The sequence below is a fragment of the Lagopus leucura genome, unplaced genomic scaffold (genome assembly GCF_019238085.1).
Source record: "Lagopus leucura isolate 7727_CA_CO unplaced genomic scaffold, USGS_WTPT01 138-14_obj-0_obj, whole genome shotgun sequence".
Lineage (NCBI taxonomy): Eukaryota > Metazoa > Chordata > Aves > Galliformes > Phasianidae > Lagopus > Lagopus leucura.
In genome coordinates this window covers 10,325-28,711 of record NW_024968636.1, presented here as the reverse complement: position 1 = coordinate 28,711, position 18,387 = coordinate 10,325, and the positions used below count along the sequence as shown (strand labels likewise).

The window sequence follows — 18,387 nt, the reverse complement described above, 5'->3', positions numbered from 1 at the left end:
TTGGATTCTGCTTCCCTTTGGAAGTGATCTAAGTTTCCAAACTCCTTCTTTTGCATCTAGAAAGTTTCTTCTTGGGTAATGCTTTTCTGTGTGCTTTCCCATCCTGAGCAGGCAAATGGGAAGAATTCTGTCCACTTTTTCTATCAGCACAATGAAAAGCTAAGTGGCTTTACCAGTGACCAAGTTTCCTTGTCTATCAAGAACAAAGTTGAGTTAAGATGAGTTCAGTAGTTTGCTCAATTGGTCTCCAAGTGCTGCTGCAGCACGGCAGGAGCACATTGCTCCAGCATTCATATCAGGGGTGTCTCAACTTGTTGCTTTCTGTAGCTGATTCCAAATGCTGAGTCTCATTTACTGTTGCTTTCACTGAAGTAACCCACTTCTATCACTGCTTTGAACTCCACTTTATAATTATGCCTGCTTACGGTGTTCACTTAACAGCAGGTCATTAATGCAGTTAACTTTGCTGATAGAACTTCCACAGCTGGGAGAATGTTTCATTTTGCAGCAAGATGCTGAATTAGTGAGGGAAAAACAAGGAATGCCCCTACTGCTGAGAAATGAAATGTCTTATAGCATCTCTTTGCCTGCATATAAGCTAAAGAGGTTCTCTGTAATATTAGGGTTACGGAAGCAGGTCTGGTTGGTGTTTGGAGCCTAAAGAAATCAGAGTGTAAGCACTTCTGATGGGCACTTCCACCTTTTGCATGCATGCCAGCACTGCAGCATCTTGTCAGCTAACAGTTGGAAGCAGAGTGCAGCCACGTGCTTGAACCCTGTTTTATTATAGCAGTGAAAGCCTGACTTCATTGTACCAGGTCTGTGTTACTGTAAATGTAGAAGCATATATGCCCTGTGATATTTTTATGCTGGGGAGAGTAATACAGTGGAAGGAAGCCAGAAAGACAAGGCAGTGCCTGGGGAAGAGAGGAGGAGAACACTTTCCAATAAGAATTGGAGATATAAATGATTCTGATGAAGTCATTTGTTTTCCTTTTTAGAGAATAGTACAGAGAGGTACCAAGTCGCAGTGTTACTATCAGAAAGTTGAATCTTAAGATATCTTTACAGATGCACAGCCTTGAATATTCCAATTTAAATCCAGCCTGGAAGTTTAGCGGAGCTGCCTCCGATGCCTATTAGCAGAGTGCACAAAATGTAATGCAGTGCCATTTCCACTTCAGGCTAGAAACAGCTAAATGTGGGAACTGAAAAGTAGGGAGCAAGTCTGAATTTATCACAGAAGTAAGCTGCAGGGTACCACGTAATGTCTGCTTGCACTGTGCTGCTGTTGCTTTTGGGAAGCCTGTGAGCTCATCAGCTGAAGTACTTTAGTCCTGACACTTAAAGCTGGAGCTGCTTTGTATCCTGAGTCTTGAGGCCAATCAAGTAGGTGGAAAGTAATAGGAAAAAAAAGCAAAAGCAAAGAATCTATCACATATGAGAACTCTGTTTTCCTATTTCTTTTTTAAATGAAACTGACTCCAAAGTGACCATGTAGCGTAATAACAATGAGAGAAACATGTAAATTTCATTAGTTGCCCAATATTTATTTGCAAGTTGTCTTTTTTGTGATTAAAGATGTTAGTGATATTTAAATGTGTATTTAAAGAGGCTTTAATATTTTTTGTTGCATGCATAAAATGGTATTTGGTACAACTTTCGAGTTAAACTTTAAGCAAATTTTGATTAAAAGATTAAAGAAGGGTCTGTGTCTATAAGCTGTAAGATGTTTTTAATTCCATGTATGTAACTGAATTTTTTCACTATTTTGTCTTACCTTCACCTTTTTTTTTTTCCCCGTGCCATTCTTCTCTTGCTTCATCTGAATCCTTGATTTTTATTTTACCATCTTACCATCTTGCTGTTTGTCAAACAGAACAACAAAACCTGCTCCTCATCTTGATGGGTAAGAATATTTCCATTTCTTCAATGATGAATGAAGTTGGGATTACTGATGAGTCTTCACGCGTTGTTTTGGAAGTAGAAGCATAGAATCATTGAATGGTTGGGTTGGAAGGGACCTCAAGGATCACGAAGCTCCAACCCCCCACCAATGCAGGGCCACCAACCTCCCCATTTCACAGCAGCCCAGGCTGCCCAGGGCCCCATCCAACCTGGCCTCCAACACCTCCACGGATGGACGGGGCATCACAGCCTCTCTGGGCAGCTGTTCCAGCACCTCACCGCTCTCATAGCAAAGAACTCCCCTCCGACATCCAACCTCCAGCTGCCCTCCCTCAGCTCCAAACCATTTCCCTCGTCCTGCTGCCATCTCCCCTTGCCAAGAGCTGACTCCCCTCCTGGCTGCAGGCTCCCTTGAGGCACTGCAGGCTGCACTGAGGTCACCCCGCAGCTTCTCTTCTCCATGCTGAACAAGCCCAGCTCCCTCAGCCTGTCTTTGTAGGGAGGTGCTGCAGTCCCCTGAGCATCTTTGTGGCTCCTCTGGACCCTCTCCAACAGCTCCCTGTCTTTCTTGCATTGGGGGCCCAGTCCTGGACACAGTACTGCATATGGGGCCTCAAGAGGACAGAGTAGAGAGGGACAATCACCTCCCTGTCCCTGCTGGCCACCCCTCTTTTGATGGAGCCCAGGATATCATTTGCTTTCTGAGCTGCAAGTAGACGTCAATAGGAAAACAAATTCTTAGTTCTGTGAAAGATGATGTAGCGAAAAAAGATGGAAAATTTTGTTTGAGCTCTATAAAAATTCCAAACGACAACTTATTTCCTAAAGCTTGAAAGCTTGGAAGGCCCCAAACCTTCCATACTCATTTATTTAAACCTGGTTGCTGCCCTTAGCCCACAATTCAAGATACAGGTAATTGCAAGGAGGAAAAAGACATGTGGTACGGTAGAACAGAATTAGAGATTCATGAATTGTAACTGTGCCTTCAGAGTTAGTGGGAATGTGCGTGCTGAGTTTGCATAGACCTATAAATGCTTCATCTCTGGGGAAGGTGACAATTTGTGACCAGCTTTGTTTCATCTGCCTGATGTTCAGGATCTCAAAAATAGAAGGCTTGGTTAGAATTGATGACCTGTTATGGTGCCCATTAGAAGAGAGTAAGATGGCATCAAGTTAAAGCAAAAAACACCTCCTGATCATATTGCATGAAATCTTAGCCTTGCTGTCAATGTAAAAGTAATTTGAAAAAGCCTTGTTTTTAAATGTAATATTTTTAAGAGCCAGGTGAGCCCAGTGAAGCTGAATGTTTCTGGTTGAGAATGACTTTTAAATCTGAAATTCATTGGAAAAAGATTACGGCGATATATAAAGGCTTGTACTTCCCAACTGTTTTATTTCTGCAGCGTGCACGTTGTCTTTGGACTGGTTATTTCTGGTTTTGAAGTAATAGAACAAATAGAAAATCTGAAAACTGATACTGCCAGCAGACCCTATGCAGATGTACGAGTCATTGACTGTGGGGTGCTTGTTACAAAACCAGCAAAAGACGGTAAGCATACATAAGCTGAAGTTAATTGAATGTTGACATTGTTTTCAGAGTCTAAAAACTATGTCAGCATCTAGAAATCACTGTGGTGAATCTATCAAGTCTTAATTTGGCTCTAATGAGTCGTCAAAATTTAGAGGTTGGTGGAGGCAAGCAAGGCAAGGGAAAGGAGGTTCTTTGACCTCAGTCTTTGTGGCTCAGAACTTGCATGTCTGCTTCCTCTTCTTAATTAATCTTTGTGGTTAATGTTACATACTCGAAAAGTAATTACCAGTTATTTTTCAGAGCTTGAAAGATAGTCGTCCAATCAGATGCTTTTCTTGAGGGGGGATCTTGTGCTGTTTCTGAAGGCTTATTTTAATGTTGGAAGGGTCCTTTAAAGGTCATCTTGTCCAACTCCCCAGCATCTGAGTGTCAACTTCACTTACTGACCTCCAGTGCACACCTTTAAGGTGCTTTGGCTTTTCAGTGGTGCATCTTGCGTGGCAGAAGTTGTGCATAGCAAGTCTTACAGTTCACTTGATAGCAAACAAAGGGATTTTTTTACAACCATCCTTACTAGAAAATTGATATTTTATTGATAGTGCTTTATGCTGGATGCAATCAAATTCATGCAGTTGTCCTTTAGCAGACCTCGCTGTGAAAGGTTTGCAGGCTGAGCTCCTGGAGAAGTATGTGCTTTTACATATATAAAGTTGTGTACCTTTATGTATGCACACTACATGTACACACTGTACGTTTAAAATGTCTGTTTCTAAGCTTTGGAGAAGAAGAAGAAAGTGTGTTCTGACTCAGAAGCTTCAGACTCAACCTCCAGTGGATCAGACCCCTCAGAAACATCATCTGAAAGTGAAGCTGAAGATGAAAGAAGCAGAAGAAGAAAGCGTAAAAGAAGAGCTAAAACCAAGCAGTCAAGAAAACGGAGGAAGGAAGAGAGGAAGAAGGAGGATCTGAGGAGCAAGCGAACCTCAAACCAAAGATGGTGACTAGTTTCTTACATTTCAGGATTTCAGAGAAATTTGAGAAACTTTCCTTTTTCGTGAACTACTCATGCAATTAATATGAAGGTGCTTTTATTCTGGAAGTTTGGGCTCCATCCTCCCGCATAAAATGAGTTAATGACAGCATTTTGTTTTCGTAGTCATCTGTAGCTCGTTTCATCACGTGGGCTTATTTTGGGAATTCACCCTGGAAAGTGGTGCTTGTCAGTTGATTCTGAATTATAACCTTGCTTTTTTCCTCTTAGCAGCCTTTCTGACAAGAGCGACGTAACAGAAAAAACAGTGGATGTCAGCACAAAGAGGGATAAACCTGTGGTACGTCCTGAAGAAATTCCCCCAGTGCCTGAAAATAGATTCTTGCTGAGAAGAGATGTGCCTGTTGTCAGTGCAGAGCCTGAAACGTAAGGAGTTATCTAATTATGTTGACTTTATTGCTGGGAATTATGCATAGAACTTTGCCACTAACGATGCATTTCCAGAACTTGTAGCAAATAATGGGTGTAGCATCAGGATTTCCAAGTGAGGTACTTTAAGCATCCTACTTTGAGTGTTTCGTTGGTAGTTTCCTTTCAGAATGGTTTGTTTTTATGTTTGCTTTTCTTTTTTTCAGTGAAACCTTATGAATTCATTTCACTGAACCATAGGGATCATGCATATCATGGCCTTAAACTCAATTACAAACACTGCATACATTGTTCACTAATTCAAGAGGAAATTTTGCAACAAAAACCACAGCAAATACATCATTGCAAGGCAAGCTTGAATGGGAGAAGTGATTTCTCAGCTTCTTAGACTAACCTGGTGTAGGGAACCTGCTTTGGCAGGGGGGTTGGACTCAATGATCTTCTGATCCCTTCCAACCCCTACAATTCTGTGATTCTGTAAAGGGAGAAAATTTAGTGCAAAATCAGTGGAACAGTCTTGGAAGCAGTCTCTAATTTAGAGAAGAGGAGACTGTTTTTGTGAAAACAACTTTCTGTTTGGTGTGCCTGATAAATTGCAGGTTTTTTCTCCCAGATTTCTTCACTTTTGAATTCATGTGGGCACAGTCCTGGACACATCTAAAAACTGTAATGAATTTCTTATTTTTTCTTTAAATTTGGTTAACTATATAATCTTTTGTGAGCTTTTTCTTGAAGTGCTACCCGTGTTTTCAAAGCCTTATCTGCTTCTTTCAAGGATGTTGTACAACCTCTGTAGAAAGGAGTGCTGAATTACCTCTTGTTGCTGAGGAAGGAAACAAAGCTTTAGAACTTGTGGGTTGTCTGAGCTGCCATTCCCTGTGCTGAGGCATTGTTGTGTAACGGCCAAGATCCTGAAGCTATTCTTTCTGTGTCCTCTTAACAATTTGTTCACCAAACACAAGCTGGCCTACTGAGAAAATCCACTTCAACAGAGTACTGTGCAAGTTTGTCGTTAGCATTTATTTATCAGGAGAAGAAATCAGATCTGCTGAGCAGGCTGGAAACCAGTGTACGTGTTGGTTTGCCTTTCTCTGCAGATCTGTGCGTGGCTTACTTCTTGGAATGCCATTCACTGAATTCTTAGTTCTACCCTATCAAAGTAGACTATTAAGATATTTTGCATGATTAATACCAGTTTTAGGTTGAAATTAAAATGGTTACGTGTGGGTTTATTTGTGTAAGCTCATATTTTATTAATTTATGTAGGAAGCTTCTTGATGCTACTCCAGTTCTAACTGACCAGAAACCATCAGTGTCTAAATCTGGACGAAAAATTAAAGGAAGAGGCACAATAGTATGTGATTTCCTTTTTTCTTTCCTCTCATCCAGAGTATTTTCTCTGACCTTGAACTTTGAATTTCCTTTAAGGCTCTGTGTGATGTTGTTGACTGCTGTAGATTCAAGCTTAGACGTTTGAAATATTGTTTGTTAAGTACTTCATATTAGAATACTTCTTCCCCATCCTTCTTATTAATGTCCTTTTTTGCGTAAACACTGTTTGGGAAAACAAATGCATACTCACTCACGAGTGGTTTCCAACATAAGGAAGCTTCAAACAAAAGAAAATTATTTATTTCCAAAGACTGACATTAATTCAGCAAAGATTCATCCTAGTTGAGCCACAAGATCTGAAGCAATGAGACGTGACGTGAGTTTGTGCTCTCATCCCCTTGCATTTCCTCACTGTGTCTGTGAAACACTGGGGCTGGAGTAGAACCAAAGAGAAGACTTCTACAGTGTCTGATGCATGAACAGCCCTTCCTGATGCACGTCCTGATGGTTGTGCACACAGTGCTGGGAAGCAGCAGTATTGCTAGCAAGTTTGGCAGGACCACTTCAACTGTTAGTTCTGCTTGTTGACATTTGAAGTGTATCTTTTGTTTCTTTTCTTGTTTTTAAGCTACTTAATGTAGCTTGTCAGATTTCATCTGCTCAGCTACTTGAGATGAAATCCATGTAGTTTCACAGGTAGCACTGATGGGCAAGAAGTGAGTTTTTTGCATTGCTAGTAGAGGAGGCTTTTTTTTTTTACAAGTATACAGATTTGGTCCATTTTTTTTCTACCTTCCTCTGTGAAGACTGTCACTGTTAATTATTTGACTTTTTTTCTGCTTCAGTGCTCTGGTAACCTCAAGGCTTTTGCATTAGTGCCGCTGTTCTTAAGAAAAGTTTTCTTGTCTCTTCTTTAATAACCTAAATCACAGGCCCAAAACGCTGTTGTTTTTCAGTCAACAGAAAAAGGAGAGAAAATAAAAACATCTTTCCTAAACGTGCAGTTGGTCCTTCAGTGGGTGACCTTAAATACAGATATGTTAATGATTAATCTACCTAGCTGAAGACACTTTTCACAAGGATGGTCGTAGCCAAGGCTTCCCTGAACATGATTTTTCTTCTGTCACAGCCACTGCATTTGAAGAATGTCTTTTTAGCTTTGCATCCTTGTGAAGCAAAGATTTTAAACCTCAAAATTATTGGCTGATGGCTGTAAGGTGAAACAAGGTACTGGAGTGTTTGGGCCGCAGCTGAGTGCCTCTTCTTCCCTTATTTGCCAGCCTTGACATTAAATCTGATAGCTGTTGTCCTTGATACATCTGACAACTTTCATTTGTATTTGACTCTTGTGATATCCATTAAAGGAAACCTTTGAAATACAGTGTTTTGAAACATTTATGTAAGCAGAGATTTCTGGAAAACTAACATAGCACTGCGTAGAATTGGCTTTTGCCAATTAGGTGCCTGTGTCTTGTTTTTCCTAATTTTGGCATCCTCTCAGGAAAAGTAGAGTGAAAATAATAACTAATATCAGAAATAATTTAAGCCTAGCAGTAGACAGACGTGTTTTCTGCAGCCTCTAGTAGTTCATTTAGCTTTCTCTCTACAGCCAACTACTCAAGGTGCTCATTTGTAGTTTTGAATTCTCTTAGGTTCTGAAGGGGGAACAACACCTTTTTTTCTTTTTCAAGCAGTCATTGCTTCAGAAGAAAGGGTAGGGAATCTCCAGGTCTCCATGACAGATGCTCCTTGTTTTCTTACATGAAGAGAAAAAGGCTTGAGAGTTCTGCCTGAAGTTATCCGAATTCTATGTAAATCAATACATGTCTTTCTCTTTTTATATTGGCAGACAAACTGTTGTTTGGTTTTTTTCCACGTACTGTTTTACCAGTGGTTCAAAATAATTGAGTAAAACCCAGAAGTTTTTCTTCTTTGTTAATTGAGTTGAGGAGCATCTAATTTCCTCATATGAGTTACTTAAGTGTGCATCCTACTGGGTAATGGAAAATAATGAGTTAGCAATGTTATGAGTGCTTTGCTGCTGCTGCAGGAGAAGCTCTTGTTGCTCATTTGAGTGTTGTGACTAAGCATCATTTTTGAGCATGAAGCTTCGTTACACTTTTTGAAAGGATTTTTTGCTTGTAAGATATTAACCTGAATGCCCATTCCTGAAGGGCTGAACAGCAGTGACTTTTGAAATAGAGCTCATCTTAATGCCTCGAAGAAATTTAGAGTCTCCTAACTGAAGTGAAACCTCTGTTCTTTAGTATCATTGGGGGAAAACAGTTGTTTGGTTATCTCCAGTAATTACGATGCTCCAAAAGGTGCTCCATAAAGGGAATTTGACTTCTTCCTAAATTCTTCCTTTTATGTTTAAAAAAAAAAACAAACCAGCACCTGCTCAAGCTTTGAGAACTGCCTTCAGAGAATGAAAATACAGTTAGCTACGTAATCTGGTCTCACATGTAGGATGTCTGGGTGCCCAAAGTGGATGTTTCTGTCAGGGCTTTGCAATCTGTGTTCTTTGTGACCGTTTGAGAATAGCATTGTCTGGTTGGTGTTATAAAGTTGCATGCAAAATCTGTATGAGGCACCATACACTTATGCATTGTTCATTCTTCTTTAAAGGAAACTATATTCTTGAGTGACTCTTCTTTGCTTCTGCAGCGATATCACACCCCACCTCGATCACGGTCGTGCTCTGAATCTGATGATGATGAGAGCAGTGAGACTCCTCCTCACTGGAAAGAGGAAATGCAGAGATTACGAGCATACAGACCACCTAGTGGAGAAAAGTGGAGTAAAGGCGATAAGTAAGAGCCTTAATACAAATACACAATGTCTTTTTCTAACACCAGTTGATTATGTAGATGTTCCGTGGTGTTCTTTTTCGGCTAAATAACATCTGTAAAAATATCTCTGTATTTGGCATCTCTCCATGTCTAACGTTCTGCGTTTAAATGGAATCTTTCTTAAAGCCTTTCTGGTTCAGAGATGTAACACCAGAGGAATGCATGCTGAAAAGGCTTCATGTCATAGAATAACTTTTTTCTGTTGGTGCAATTGGAACAATTCAAAATGCAGTTTTCTGATAGCAAATGCAGGCGTTTTTACAATTCATTCATTAATTGCCTTGGGGCAGAGGTGGAGGGGAAAGGCAAAGTTTTTAAAAGAATTTTCACTGAATGTGGTGCTTGCCTGTTTTTTCAAGGTTAAGTGACCCATGTACAAGCAGGTGGGATGAAAGAAGTGCATCACGGAGATCAAGATCTTGGTCACATAACGGCTATTCCGATCTGAGTACTGTGAGATACTCCAGTCACCACAAAAAGCACAGAAAAAAGAAAGTGAAACATAAAAAGAAGTCTAAAAAGCAGAAGCATTTCAAGAAGCACAAGCAACCTAAAAAAAAGAAAGCATCAGCTTCATCAGAGGTGGAATCCTCACGTTCATTCAGGAAGAAGAAATCGTCCTGTGATCGTGAGAGGAAATCTCGTTCCTCCTCGTTGTCTTCTAGACATTCTTCCAGAAGAGACTGGTCTAAATCTGATAAGGAAGACCAGAGTTCATCAACTTTCTCAAGCAGAGAGAGTCGGTCGTACTACAGGTCCAGGTCCAGATCCAGATCTAGGTCTAAGTCAAGGTCTTATTCCCAAAGAAGTTCCAGATCAAGGTCAGCCTCTAAATCATCGCGTTCTCGAAGTAGGTCAAGATCAAGTTCTAATCCTAGGCATCAAAAGACTGTTTCCAATTCTCCACGAAATATTTCAGCACGATTAAATGAAAGTAAGTTGAACAAGCCTTCTGACCCTGTAAGAGCAGTTATACTACCAAGTGATAAGGTCGTCATCCCACCAGTTGTCCCAGAGACCCTCCCTGTAATACCCTTAAGTGATAGTCCTCCACCTTCAAGGTGGAAGCCCGGACAAAAACCGTGGAAGCCATCTTATGAGCGAATTCAAGAAATGAAAGCTAAAGCAACCCATTTAATACCCCCCCAGACTAATTATAATTTAGTAGTTGTTAAAGAGGCTAACACATCTTCGTATCAAAAGCAACAGGGCAGTTCTGACAGCGATCGAAGCGGCTATTCCAAATACCGCAGTGACAAAAGCTCAGATAGTTGGCAGAGATCGAGAAGCAGGTCCTCTCGAAGCAGGTCGTACTCAAGGTCTTACACAAGATCTAGAAGTCTGTCTAGCTCAAGGACGAAATCTCGTTCTTCTGGCAGATCACCATCACTGAAATACCGCAGTGACAGGTCAGGATACAGTGAGTCAACGTCTTATTTTTCCCTCAGTGATGATGATAGACACAGAAGCAAAAGAAAATCTGCATCGGGCGATCAGAACACACGTTCTCTTAAAGGGAGGCAAGAAACAAGCTCTGAAAGTACCCTTCCTTACAAGGATACGAAGGACTATGATGAGTCTTCTCGAGGAGTGAAAGAGAGTGACAGTTTATCATCTTCAGACTTCTCTACTGACAGCGAGCGTTCTGGTAAAGTGAAGGGAGCCCAAGAAAAGGAAGGCCATTGTCAGTTAGAAGGAGATGCTCAGCAACAGGATAAAAATACCTTCCGTTCTGTGAGAGGGGAGGAGAAATCCAAGTGTGAATGGGATGGTGACCGTTCTAAAAAGAAAGCAGCCAAAGAGCAATCTGCTGAGCAACCTAGAGGTGGTGCAAAAAGTAAACAAAAGTCCTACTCATGTAGTAAATGGGACTCTGAGTCAAACTCGGAACGGGGAGATGCTCATCGTGGTAGGGGAGATTCCAGACCCTCGTCCGATAAAGAGGAAGGAGAGGCCACATCAGGATCTGATACAGAACTTAGTGGTACCAAAAGGAGAAAAACGAAATCCAATTCCTCAGAGGGCGTTCTGGATTCTGATAGTGCATGGAAAATAAGCAAACAGTTGCCATCTTCGGAATCTGAGAGTTCTCGTTCTAACTCAACGCATACCAGAGGAAAAGCAAAAAAACACAAACACGAATCCAAAAAAGCTCTTAAAAAATCACATTCCAAAAAAGTGAAAGAAAAATCAAAAGGGAAAAAGGAGAAAAAACACAAAGTTCAGAAAAGAAAAGAAGTGTTTCACTGGCAGCCCCCACTGGAGTTTGGTGAAGAAGATGAAGAAGATATAAATGAAAAGCCAGTTATCAAGGATGACAAAGAAAAGCAACTTAGCAAGGGTGTGAAGGATAAAAAACAAGAAGCTTGTGAAAAGGATGAAATGGTCAAAGACAAAACAGGAAATGGTGAAAAACCCTGTGCAGATGAAAACCTGCTAGTTAAAAATACTACTCCTAATGCCTCACCAAATCAAAATAAACTTAATAACGATAGCATCAATCCTAACACTTCAACCAGTATATTAAACTCAGGAATAAATGTGACTACTTGCAATAACGAGACTGAGCATGCTGAAGAAAGCAACCAGAATGGATTGGATGTAATTCAGACAGATGACAACATGGAGATTTGCACTCCAGACCGTAACTCACCAGGGAAGGTGGTTGTGGACGCTTTGTCTCCTGTCATTCTCACTGATAAACCTCAGAGTTTAGGTGCTAGTATAAACAAAGATTTACAGACCTCCGAACAAGATGCTGTCAAACCAGGAAACAACATTGCAGACTTCATTAATATTAAAGAAGAAGCAGGAAGGCAAGAGAATAACTCCGTTCCTGCATCTAATGCTAAAGACTGTAGTTTGAAAAGTGAAATTGCTGAAAATGCACAAAGCAATTCAATTGATAATAAATGGAAGCCCTTGCAAGGTGTTGGTAATCTGCAACCAGCTACAATTAGTACTGCCACGGAAGTGAAAAACGTGGCTGCAGCACCAGAGGCTAAGCCAGCAGGTTTGAGAATTGAAATAAAAGCTAAAAATAAAGTAAGGCCTGGATCTCTGTTTGACGAAGTTAGGAAGACAGCACGACTAAATCGAAGGCCAAGGAACCAAGAAAGCTCCAGCGAGGAGGAGTCTCCAAGTAGAGATGACAACAGTCCATCCAGGAGCCTCAGCAGGTCTCGAAGTAAATCTGAATCTAAATCCAGACACCGAACGCGGTCTGAGTCGTACAGTCACTCAAGAAGCCGATCCCGAAGCTCTACGTATTCTTACAGGTAAAATGTTTGTGTGTTCACAGCCTACCGCGATAACTTGAAAGTTTCCAGCATTCTGAGGCGTGTTTTTCTTCCTTTTTCTTTTAAAAAGTGCTTATAATTTAGAGAGTGTGGAATATATATTTAGTTTTAAAGGTAAACTTCTAAACGCTTTTGCTTTTCGTTTCCTTCTGCTTTTCACTTGTTATGTTCCATTTTGTGATCGTCTCAGGTTGTGTTCGCTGTTTGCAGGTCGAGAAGCTATACAAGAAGCAGAAGTAGAGGCTGGTACAGCAGAGATCGGTCAAGGAGCCGAAGTAGTTCTTACCACAGTTACAAGAGTCGGAGGTAAGCTTCTCTAATGGAGACTGAGAAGCATAGAATCATAGAATCACCAAGGTTGGAAAAGACCTAAAAGCTCATCCAGTCCAACCGTTCACCTATTCCCAATAGCTCCCACTAAACCATGTCCCTCAACACAACATCCAGCCTTTCCTTGAACACCCCCAGGCTCGGTGACTCCACCACCTCCCTGGGCAGTCCATTCCAGTGCCTGACCACCCTTTCTGAAAAGTAATACTTCCTCATGTCCAGCCTGAATCTCCCCTGCCGTAGCTTGAAACCATTCCCCCTGGTCCTATCACTAATGACACGAGAGCAGAGGCTGACCCCCAGCTCACCACAACCTCCCTTCAGGAAGTTATAGAGAGCAATGAGGTCTTCCCTGAGCCTCCTCTTCTCCAGGCTGAACATTCCCAGCTCCTTCAGCCTCTCCTCATCAGTCCTGTGTTCCAGACCCCTCACCAGCTTTGTTGCCCTCCTTTGAACACGTTCCAGGGCCTCAATATCTTTCTTGCAGTGAGGGGCCCAAAACTGGACACAGTACTCGAGGTGCGGCCTCACGAGTGCTGAATATAGGGGAATATTCATATATGATTATGATATGATATGATATTCATATATGATATGATTCAATGAGGTATATTAACAAAGCAGTGAATTATGCCCACAATTCTCGATGCTTCCAACTCTGAACAAGTTGAAAGTGGGCTCGGCCATATGTGATACAATCTGATGCATCCTCTTAAAAGTGCAAGTTAGAATAGTCGTATTTTGAAATGTCCTGTCATTGAGAAGCAGTTTGCTTTAATGTCCAGCAGTATGGGTGAGGAGTTCTGGAAAATGGTATTCCCCTCTGCCTTTGTTGGGCCCTGTTCTGCACTCGTTCCTGATTACCTTCATGTGTTTTTTGTTTGCTTGTTTCTAGTCGAACCTACAGTAGAAGCCGATCCAGAAGTAGTTCTTATGGTCACCACAGCCGGTCCAGGTATGGATAGCAGTTCTGTGACAACTTTGAAATAAATGTACTTACTATAAAAATATCTTAGTGTAAGAATACCCCTTTGTCTGTGGTACTTAGGATTCAACTTCTCGTGATAGCAGCCTCCCAGGCAGAATCAGCGTAAATGAGGCACTTTGAACATAACCAAATCGTGTCATTAGTAATGGTGAAAAATGAAATTTGAAATATAAATTGGGATAATTCTGTTACTTGTTTGCTAATACTTCTGAAAACAAGTTGTCTTCCTTCATGGACTGTAGATTCAAAAATTTAAGATTGTATTTCTTCTTCTGAAGGTATTTAATTCTGACATCAAACTTCTATGAAAACTTAGTATTATCTTGTGTTCTTGTTGAAATTATCAAGAATAATTTCTATACAGCAATTCATTTCTTTGTACATAAATGTCTTTAAAACGTGTTTAACACAAATGGCATTCTAGACCTGTGACTATAAATCAACAGTGGCTTTCTTTTCCCTTTAAAGTAGGTCATACACCTATGATAGTTACTATAGCAGAAGTCGAAGTAGAAGTAAAAGGAGCGACAGCTATCGAAGATCTAGAAGTTATGACAGGAGATCCAGGTATGTTATTTACTTGCATGGCTTTAACCCTGTATTTATGCAAAAAAAAAAATCACAAGCTATGTAGTTCAGTTAATGAAAGCTAATGTTTCTTTCCAGAATATAAAATATATTGCAAAAATGGCCATGTATGGTCAAAATAAGCACTTTTTTTTTTATTATTTTATTTTTATAATCCTTCCCTTAGGTGTTTTATTTCAATCCTGCAGTGAATTAGCTTTCAGGATTTAAACTGGGTGCCCTGTCATGGGTTAAAAGCTACCTAGTATGCAAAGAACTCCATTGGATGGTGAATGCTTTTTGGCTAGACTGTGAAAGTGGATTTAAACACAAAAAGTGTGCAAAGGAAGTGGAAGAATTAGTGCTATCCAGAATTAATCTTCAGCTTCCTAGAATGTGTTTCGAAAGAGTATTTCACCAGTAAACCCAGCTTGCTTTTTGTGTCAGCATTTAGGATAAATGATCCTACTCACACCAGGGGAATTACCACAGGTGTAAGTGAGCACAATGCACCACGATCAAGAGTGGAAAGTGAGCTTTATATAGTGAATAGAGTGCAGCAGTGATTAATCCCATACCTTTTAGTAATTCCCTTACTAGTCAGCAGTAAGTCAGGCAGATCTCTGGCTACTATAAATGTTCATTTTTCTGTTCTCGTATTTGTTTTCTTCATACATGTTTTTTTCTCTTGCATGTTTTTTTCTATGACTTTGTATTAACTCGTAATGGACTTTGCTGCCACCCAGGCTTCCATCATGTATTTGAAGGAAAATGAATGAGATTAATGAGTGTGAAAGCAGTCTTTCAAAATTACTGTTTTAGGATGTCTGGAAACATCAGAGAAACACTGCTTGTGCCAGCCCTGCCCTAGCAAGGCTTTCCTTGCAGGCATGAGGCTAGAAGATTTGTGAGAAAAGTTTGTTCTGTTTAATTTGAACACTGGATAAATGGAACACGTCCTGTGGCTTATCTGAAACAATCTGAGTGCTTGGCCAGGTGCTGAACTTGGAACTCTTGGTTTGGATAAGCTAGAACATTTTAATCTATTTCTCTCCTGCAGTCGCTCCTGTTGTTACTGTGGGGCCTGATTTTTCAGGCTCATCTCCAGACTTCAAATTGCAATACGTAAAGCAAAGGGACAGAAGATCATCTCGGTTGAGAAATAAAACTGTATTTGTTAGAATGTGCTGCTTAATCAGCTATTAATGTTAACAAAAACCAAATTGTTTGGGGGCGGCAGCTTCCTTCATCTGTACTGAAGAAAGGAAGAAATGCTATGGCTACAAACAGATTTTGACTTGACTTTCGCTGGGTTCTCATCATGTGAAGTTAATGACTATTTTAATGGAGTGTCCCCTAGTGTGTATTCCAGTTGTGACATAAGATATAATGTACGTTCTCTTGTCTTGTGCATCTCTTGCCAATCTTTTTAACGCGGCGCAATTTTGAGTTGGAAATTCAGAATGCGATTTTGAGGCATTTCAATCTTTTCTTTGTAGATCTTATGGCTCTGATAGCGAAAGTGATCGCAGTTACTCCAACAACCGAAGTCCCAGTGAGAGCAGCAGATACAGCTGAAAACGTTTCTTGGGCAATGGAAACCACATTAAATCAGTTTATCAGTGTTGCATTTAGAAAGAAAAACAAAAACTGTTTTGAACGGTGTTGCAAGTGAAGTTTTGAAGGGTGTTTGCTGAGCTAACCGAAACTTTACCGTTTAGCAGTGAACTCACTTGACTGATTGTATCCACAAGGAGAGATGTGCCGAAGCCCAGCCGATTGCTTTTATGTCAAACACTACTTTCACAACACAGAAAAAAGTTTGATTTCCTTGAATTGGATTTTCCAAGCCATGAGAGACACGTGAGTGAGTTTGCTGACACTGCTTTCTCGGTGCAGCAGTTGCTACTGAGGTATGTTTATAAACAGGGCTCTCTGCCTGTTACTATTAAATATATGCTAGCAACTCAAAAACTGTGATGGACTTCTTACCAAGGCTGCCATTTCTAGTTTGTTAACATGCTTTTTTTAATGCTGGAAGATGGGTTCCACTCTGTCTTGTTTGACCGTTGCAATATATGAGAGGGTATACATACAACAGGTAGGTGATGAAAAGAAAGACTGCCACTCTGTCTTAATCCTTTCTGTACTGTGATACTGCAGAAATCCGCTCAGAAGGGTGAGATTACACACAAGAGAATTGTGAGCAAGAGTGTGATGGGTGAGTTTTGATCCTACCATCCAACCTGGCCACACTTTTGCATTTAAAAGCGAATTCGGTGATAAACAGAGGTGTTCTTCAGAGGCTAAAGAAGCGTTTTGAAGCAGTCCCATTTCAACTCATCTTGCAGTGCTAGGCATACTTCAACACGTTCTGAAGCCCAATGTTGTGAACAGTTAGTTGAGGATATCACAGATTTGATCAGGACACTTCTTAAAGTCTTAACTGACGATGGTTTTCAAGGAGCCATAAGGGTTCCTTTATAAGCTGTCTGTAGATGTGTCCCCTTTGCCATAGGAATATCGGTGTGCAGGCACTGAATTACCTCTTGTCAGAGTGGTGTGATTTCAGAAATGCTCGTATGCCTGAAAAAAGCATGAAAAGTACTTTCAAAGTAACCTTCAATACCAAAAACGACTTCATGTTGCAGTTAAATGGTTCACAAGAAAACAATATAAAGCTGAAGAGCATAAATTTTTGCAATATTCTGATTGAGCTGATATAAAACCATTTGTAATGGTTTTCAGTGTCTAGAAAGTTATATACTAAGAAGCAGGTTTTTTTAATAGAAAACACACCCTGAAAAATGGGGTCTGTAGTGAAGAAACAGACTAATGTAGCTTTAGCAGAGCTAACGAGTGCAGTTGTATTATAATAACTTTCATTACTGACTTTCTGTAACCCCTTGAGATGCTTTAGTTTTCTTCAATGTTCTCAAAGATTGAAAATGATTTTTCTTTTTTTTTTAAATCAAGACTCAACGTCTTTGAAAATCAAAAGTAATCATTTCATACGGGATTTTTGGTTGAGAACCCCAAGTTTTAGCCTTTGGTACGTGAAAGCAGAAGGGAAGTCTGAGGACTGATGGATGTGCTGCATGTGAGCAGCTGAGGAATATCTGTACGCAGGTTCCTGAGCCTGGTTGTGTCTCTCCTCTTTCCCACCTTTCCAGGAGGACCCAAAGCTCTGTGCTCAGACACTTCCTGCTCTTGTCACTCCACGAAAGACTGTGCACGTAATCCTCCCAAACCAGTAGTTTGTAAGGTTCTCATAAATGTATTTAATGTTAAATTGCGTTTCTCGGATAATTATGTTAGCAGATTTCTTTCTAACGGAGCAGCAGCCATTTCAGAGTCAGAAACAAATAATCCCTTGCTCATGATGTTGTTTGTTGCAGTTCCATAGTTTGACATCCTTTGTTACTTCCCTTACACAGAAAATAGCACTACTGGTCTGACGTTGTAACAAAAGATTCAAATATAAGCATTGCCACTCAACATTTCTTCCAAGAAAATTGCCCTAAAATCTGATTATGTCACGTTTCAATTCTGAATTCATTATCATTAAAGCCAAGGAAGGGAAGAGAAATAGGAATGTGGTCAGTCCAAAATTACTGCAGTGTTACCAATATCTGTTTCGTATCTTGAATTGAAGCTTTATAAAGAAATTCCATCTGGTAGATGGTTGGGGGAGGAGGGATGTGAGGGAATTGGAGGGCAGTATTTTTACTTAGTGAATTCCGTTCACTTGTGCTCCAAATAGAAAATGCACCACTGAGCTGGTTTTCTAATGTTGGTCTGTTTTTGCAATTTTGTTATTCAAAAGTAGTTGCTGTTTATAAAAATAAACTTTTGTACATATCTGAAAATGCTGTTTTCTCTACATCTGGAAAAATCCATTGCTGCTTAAGGGAAACAGAGAAAATGATAACAGTGCTTCGGTTTTGGTATCCGCTTGTCTGCTGCAAGGCTACAAGTTGCCTTTCCTTCTCCTGACCTACATAGGAACGATTCCTCCACGAGGCTCTGCTCGACGTTTACTGAACAGTCAGAGGAGGAACAAATATTTTGGTATTTCCAGGTGATGTGAGGTCTCAGCATTGCCTCAAGATGCATGAAAGGTTCCTCTCCGTTGTGAAGAGCTCCACTTAGCAGATCTG

At 40.4% G+C, this 18,387-nt stretch overlaps 1 protein-coding gene across 6 annotated transcripts in view; it reads left to right on the top strand.

Annotated features, from left to right (window-relative positions):
* The window catches only part of NKTR (natural killer cell triggering receptor), a 39,861-nt gene extending 21,765 nt beyond the window's left edge, over window positions 1-18,096 (top strand). For 3 of the 6 annotated variants that reach the window (XM_042894628.1, XM_042894631.1, XM_042894632.1), the window contains 11 exons: window positions 1,880-1,909; window positions 3,312-3,457; window positions 4,214-4,436; window positions 4,701-4,856; window positions 6,126-6,213; window positions 8,859-9,004; window positions 9,403-12,321; window positions 12,553-12,648; window positions 13,568-13,627; window positions 14,129-14,227; window positions 15,727-18,096. In XM_042894628.1, the coding sequence (XP_042750562.1) occupies window positions 1,880-1,909; window positions 3,312-3,457; window positions 4,214-4,436; window positions 4,701-4,856; window positions 6,126-6,213; window positions 8,859-9,004; window positions 9,403-12,321; window positions 12,553-12,648; window positions 13,568-13,627; window positions 14,129-14,227; window positions 15,727-15,805 (4,042 nt within the window). In that variant the 3' untranslated portion in view covers window positions 15,806-18,096. The remainder of the gene's footprint in view (window positions 1-1,879; window positions 1,910-3,311; window positions 3,458-4,213; window positions 4,437-4,700; window positions 4,857-6,125; window positions 6,214-8,858; window positions 9,005-9,402; window positions 12,322-12,552; window positions 12,649-13,567; window positions 13,628-14,128; window positions 14,228-15,726) is intronic. The other 3 variants (XM_042894633.1, XM_042894629.1, XM_042894630.1) reach the window with 3 other exon arrangements.
* Window positions 18,097-18,387: the final 291 nt, after the last annotated feature.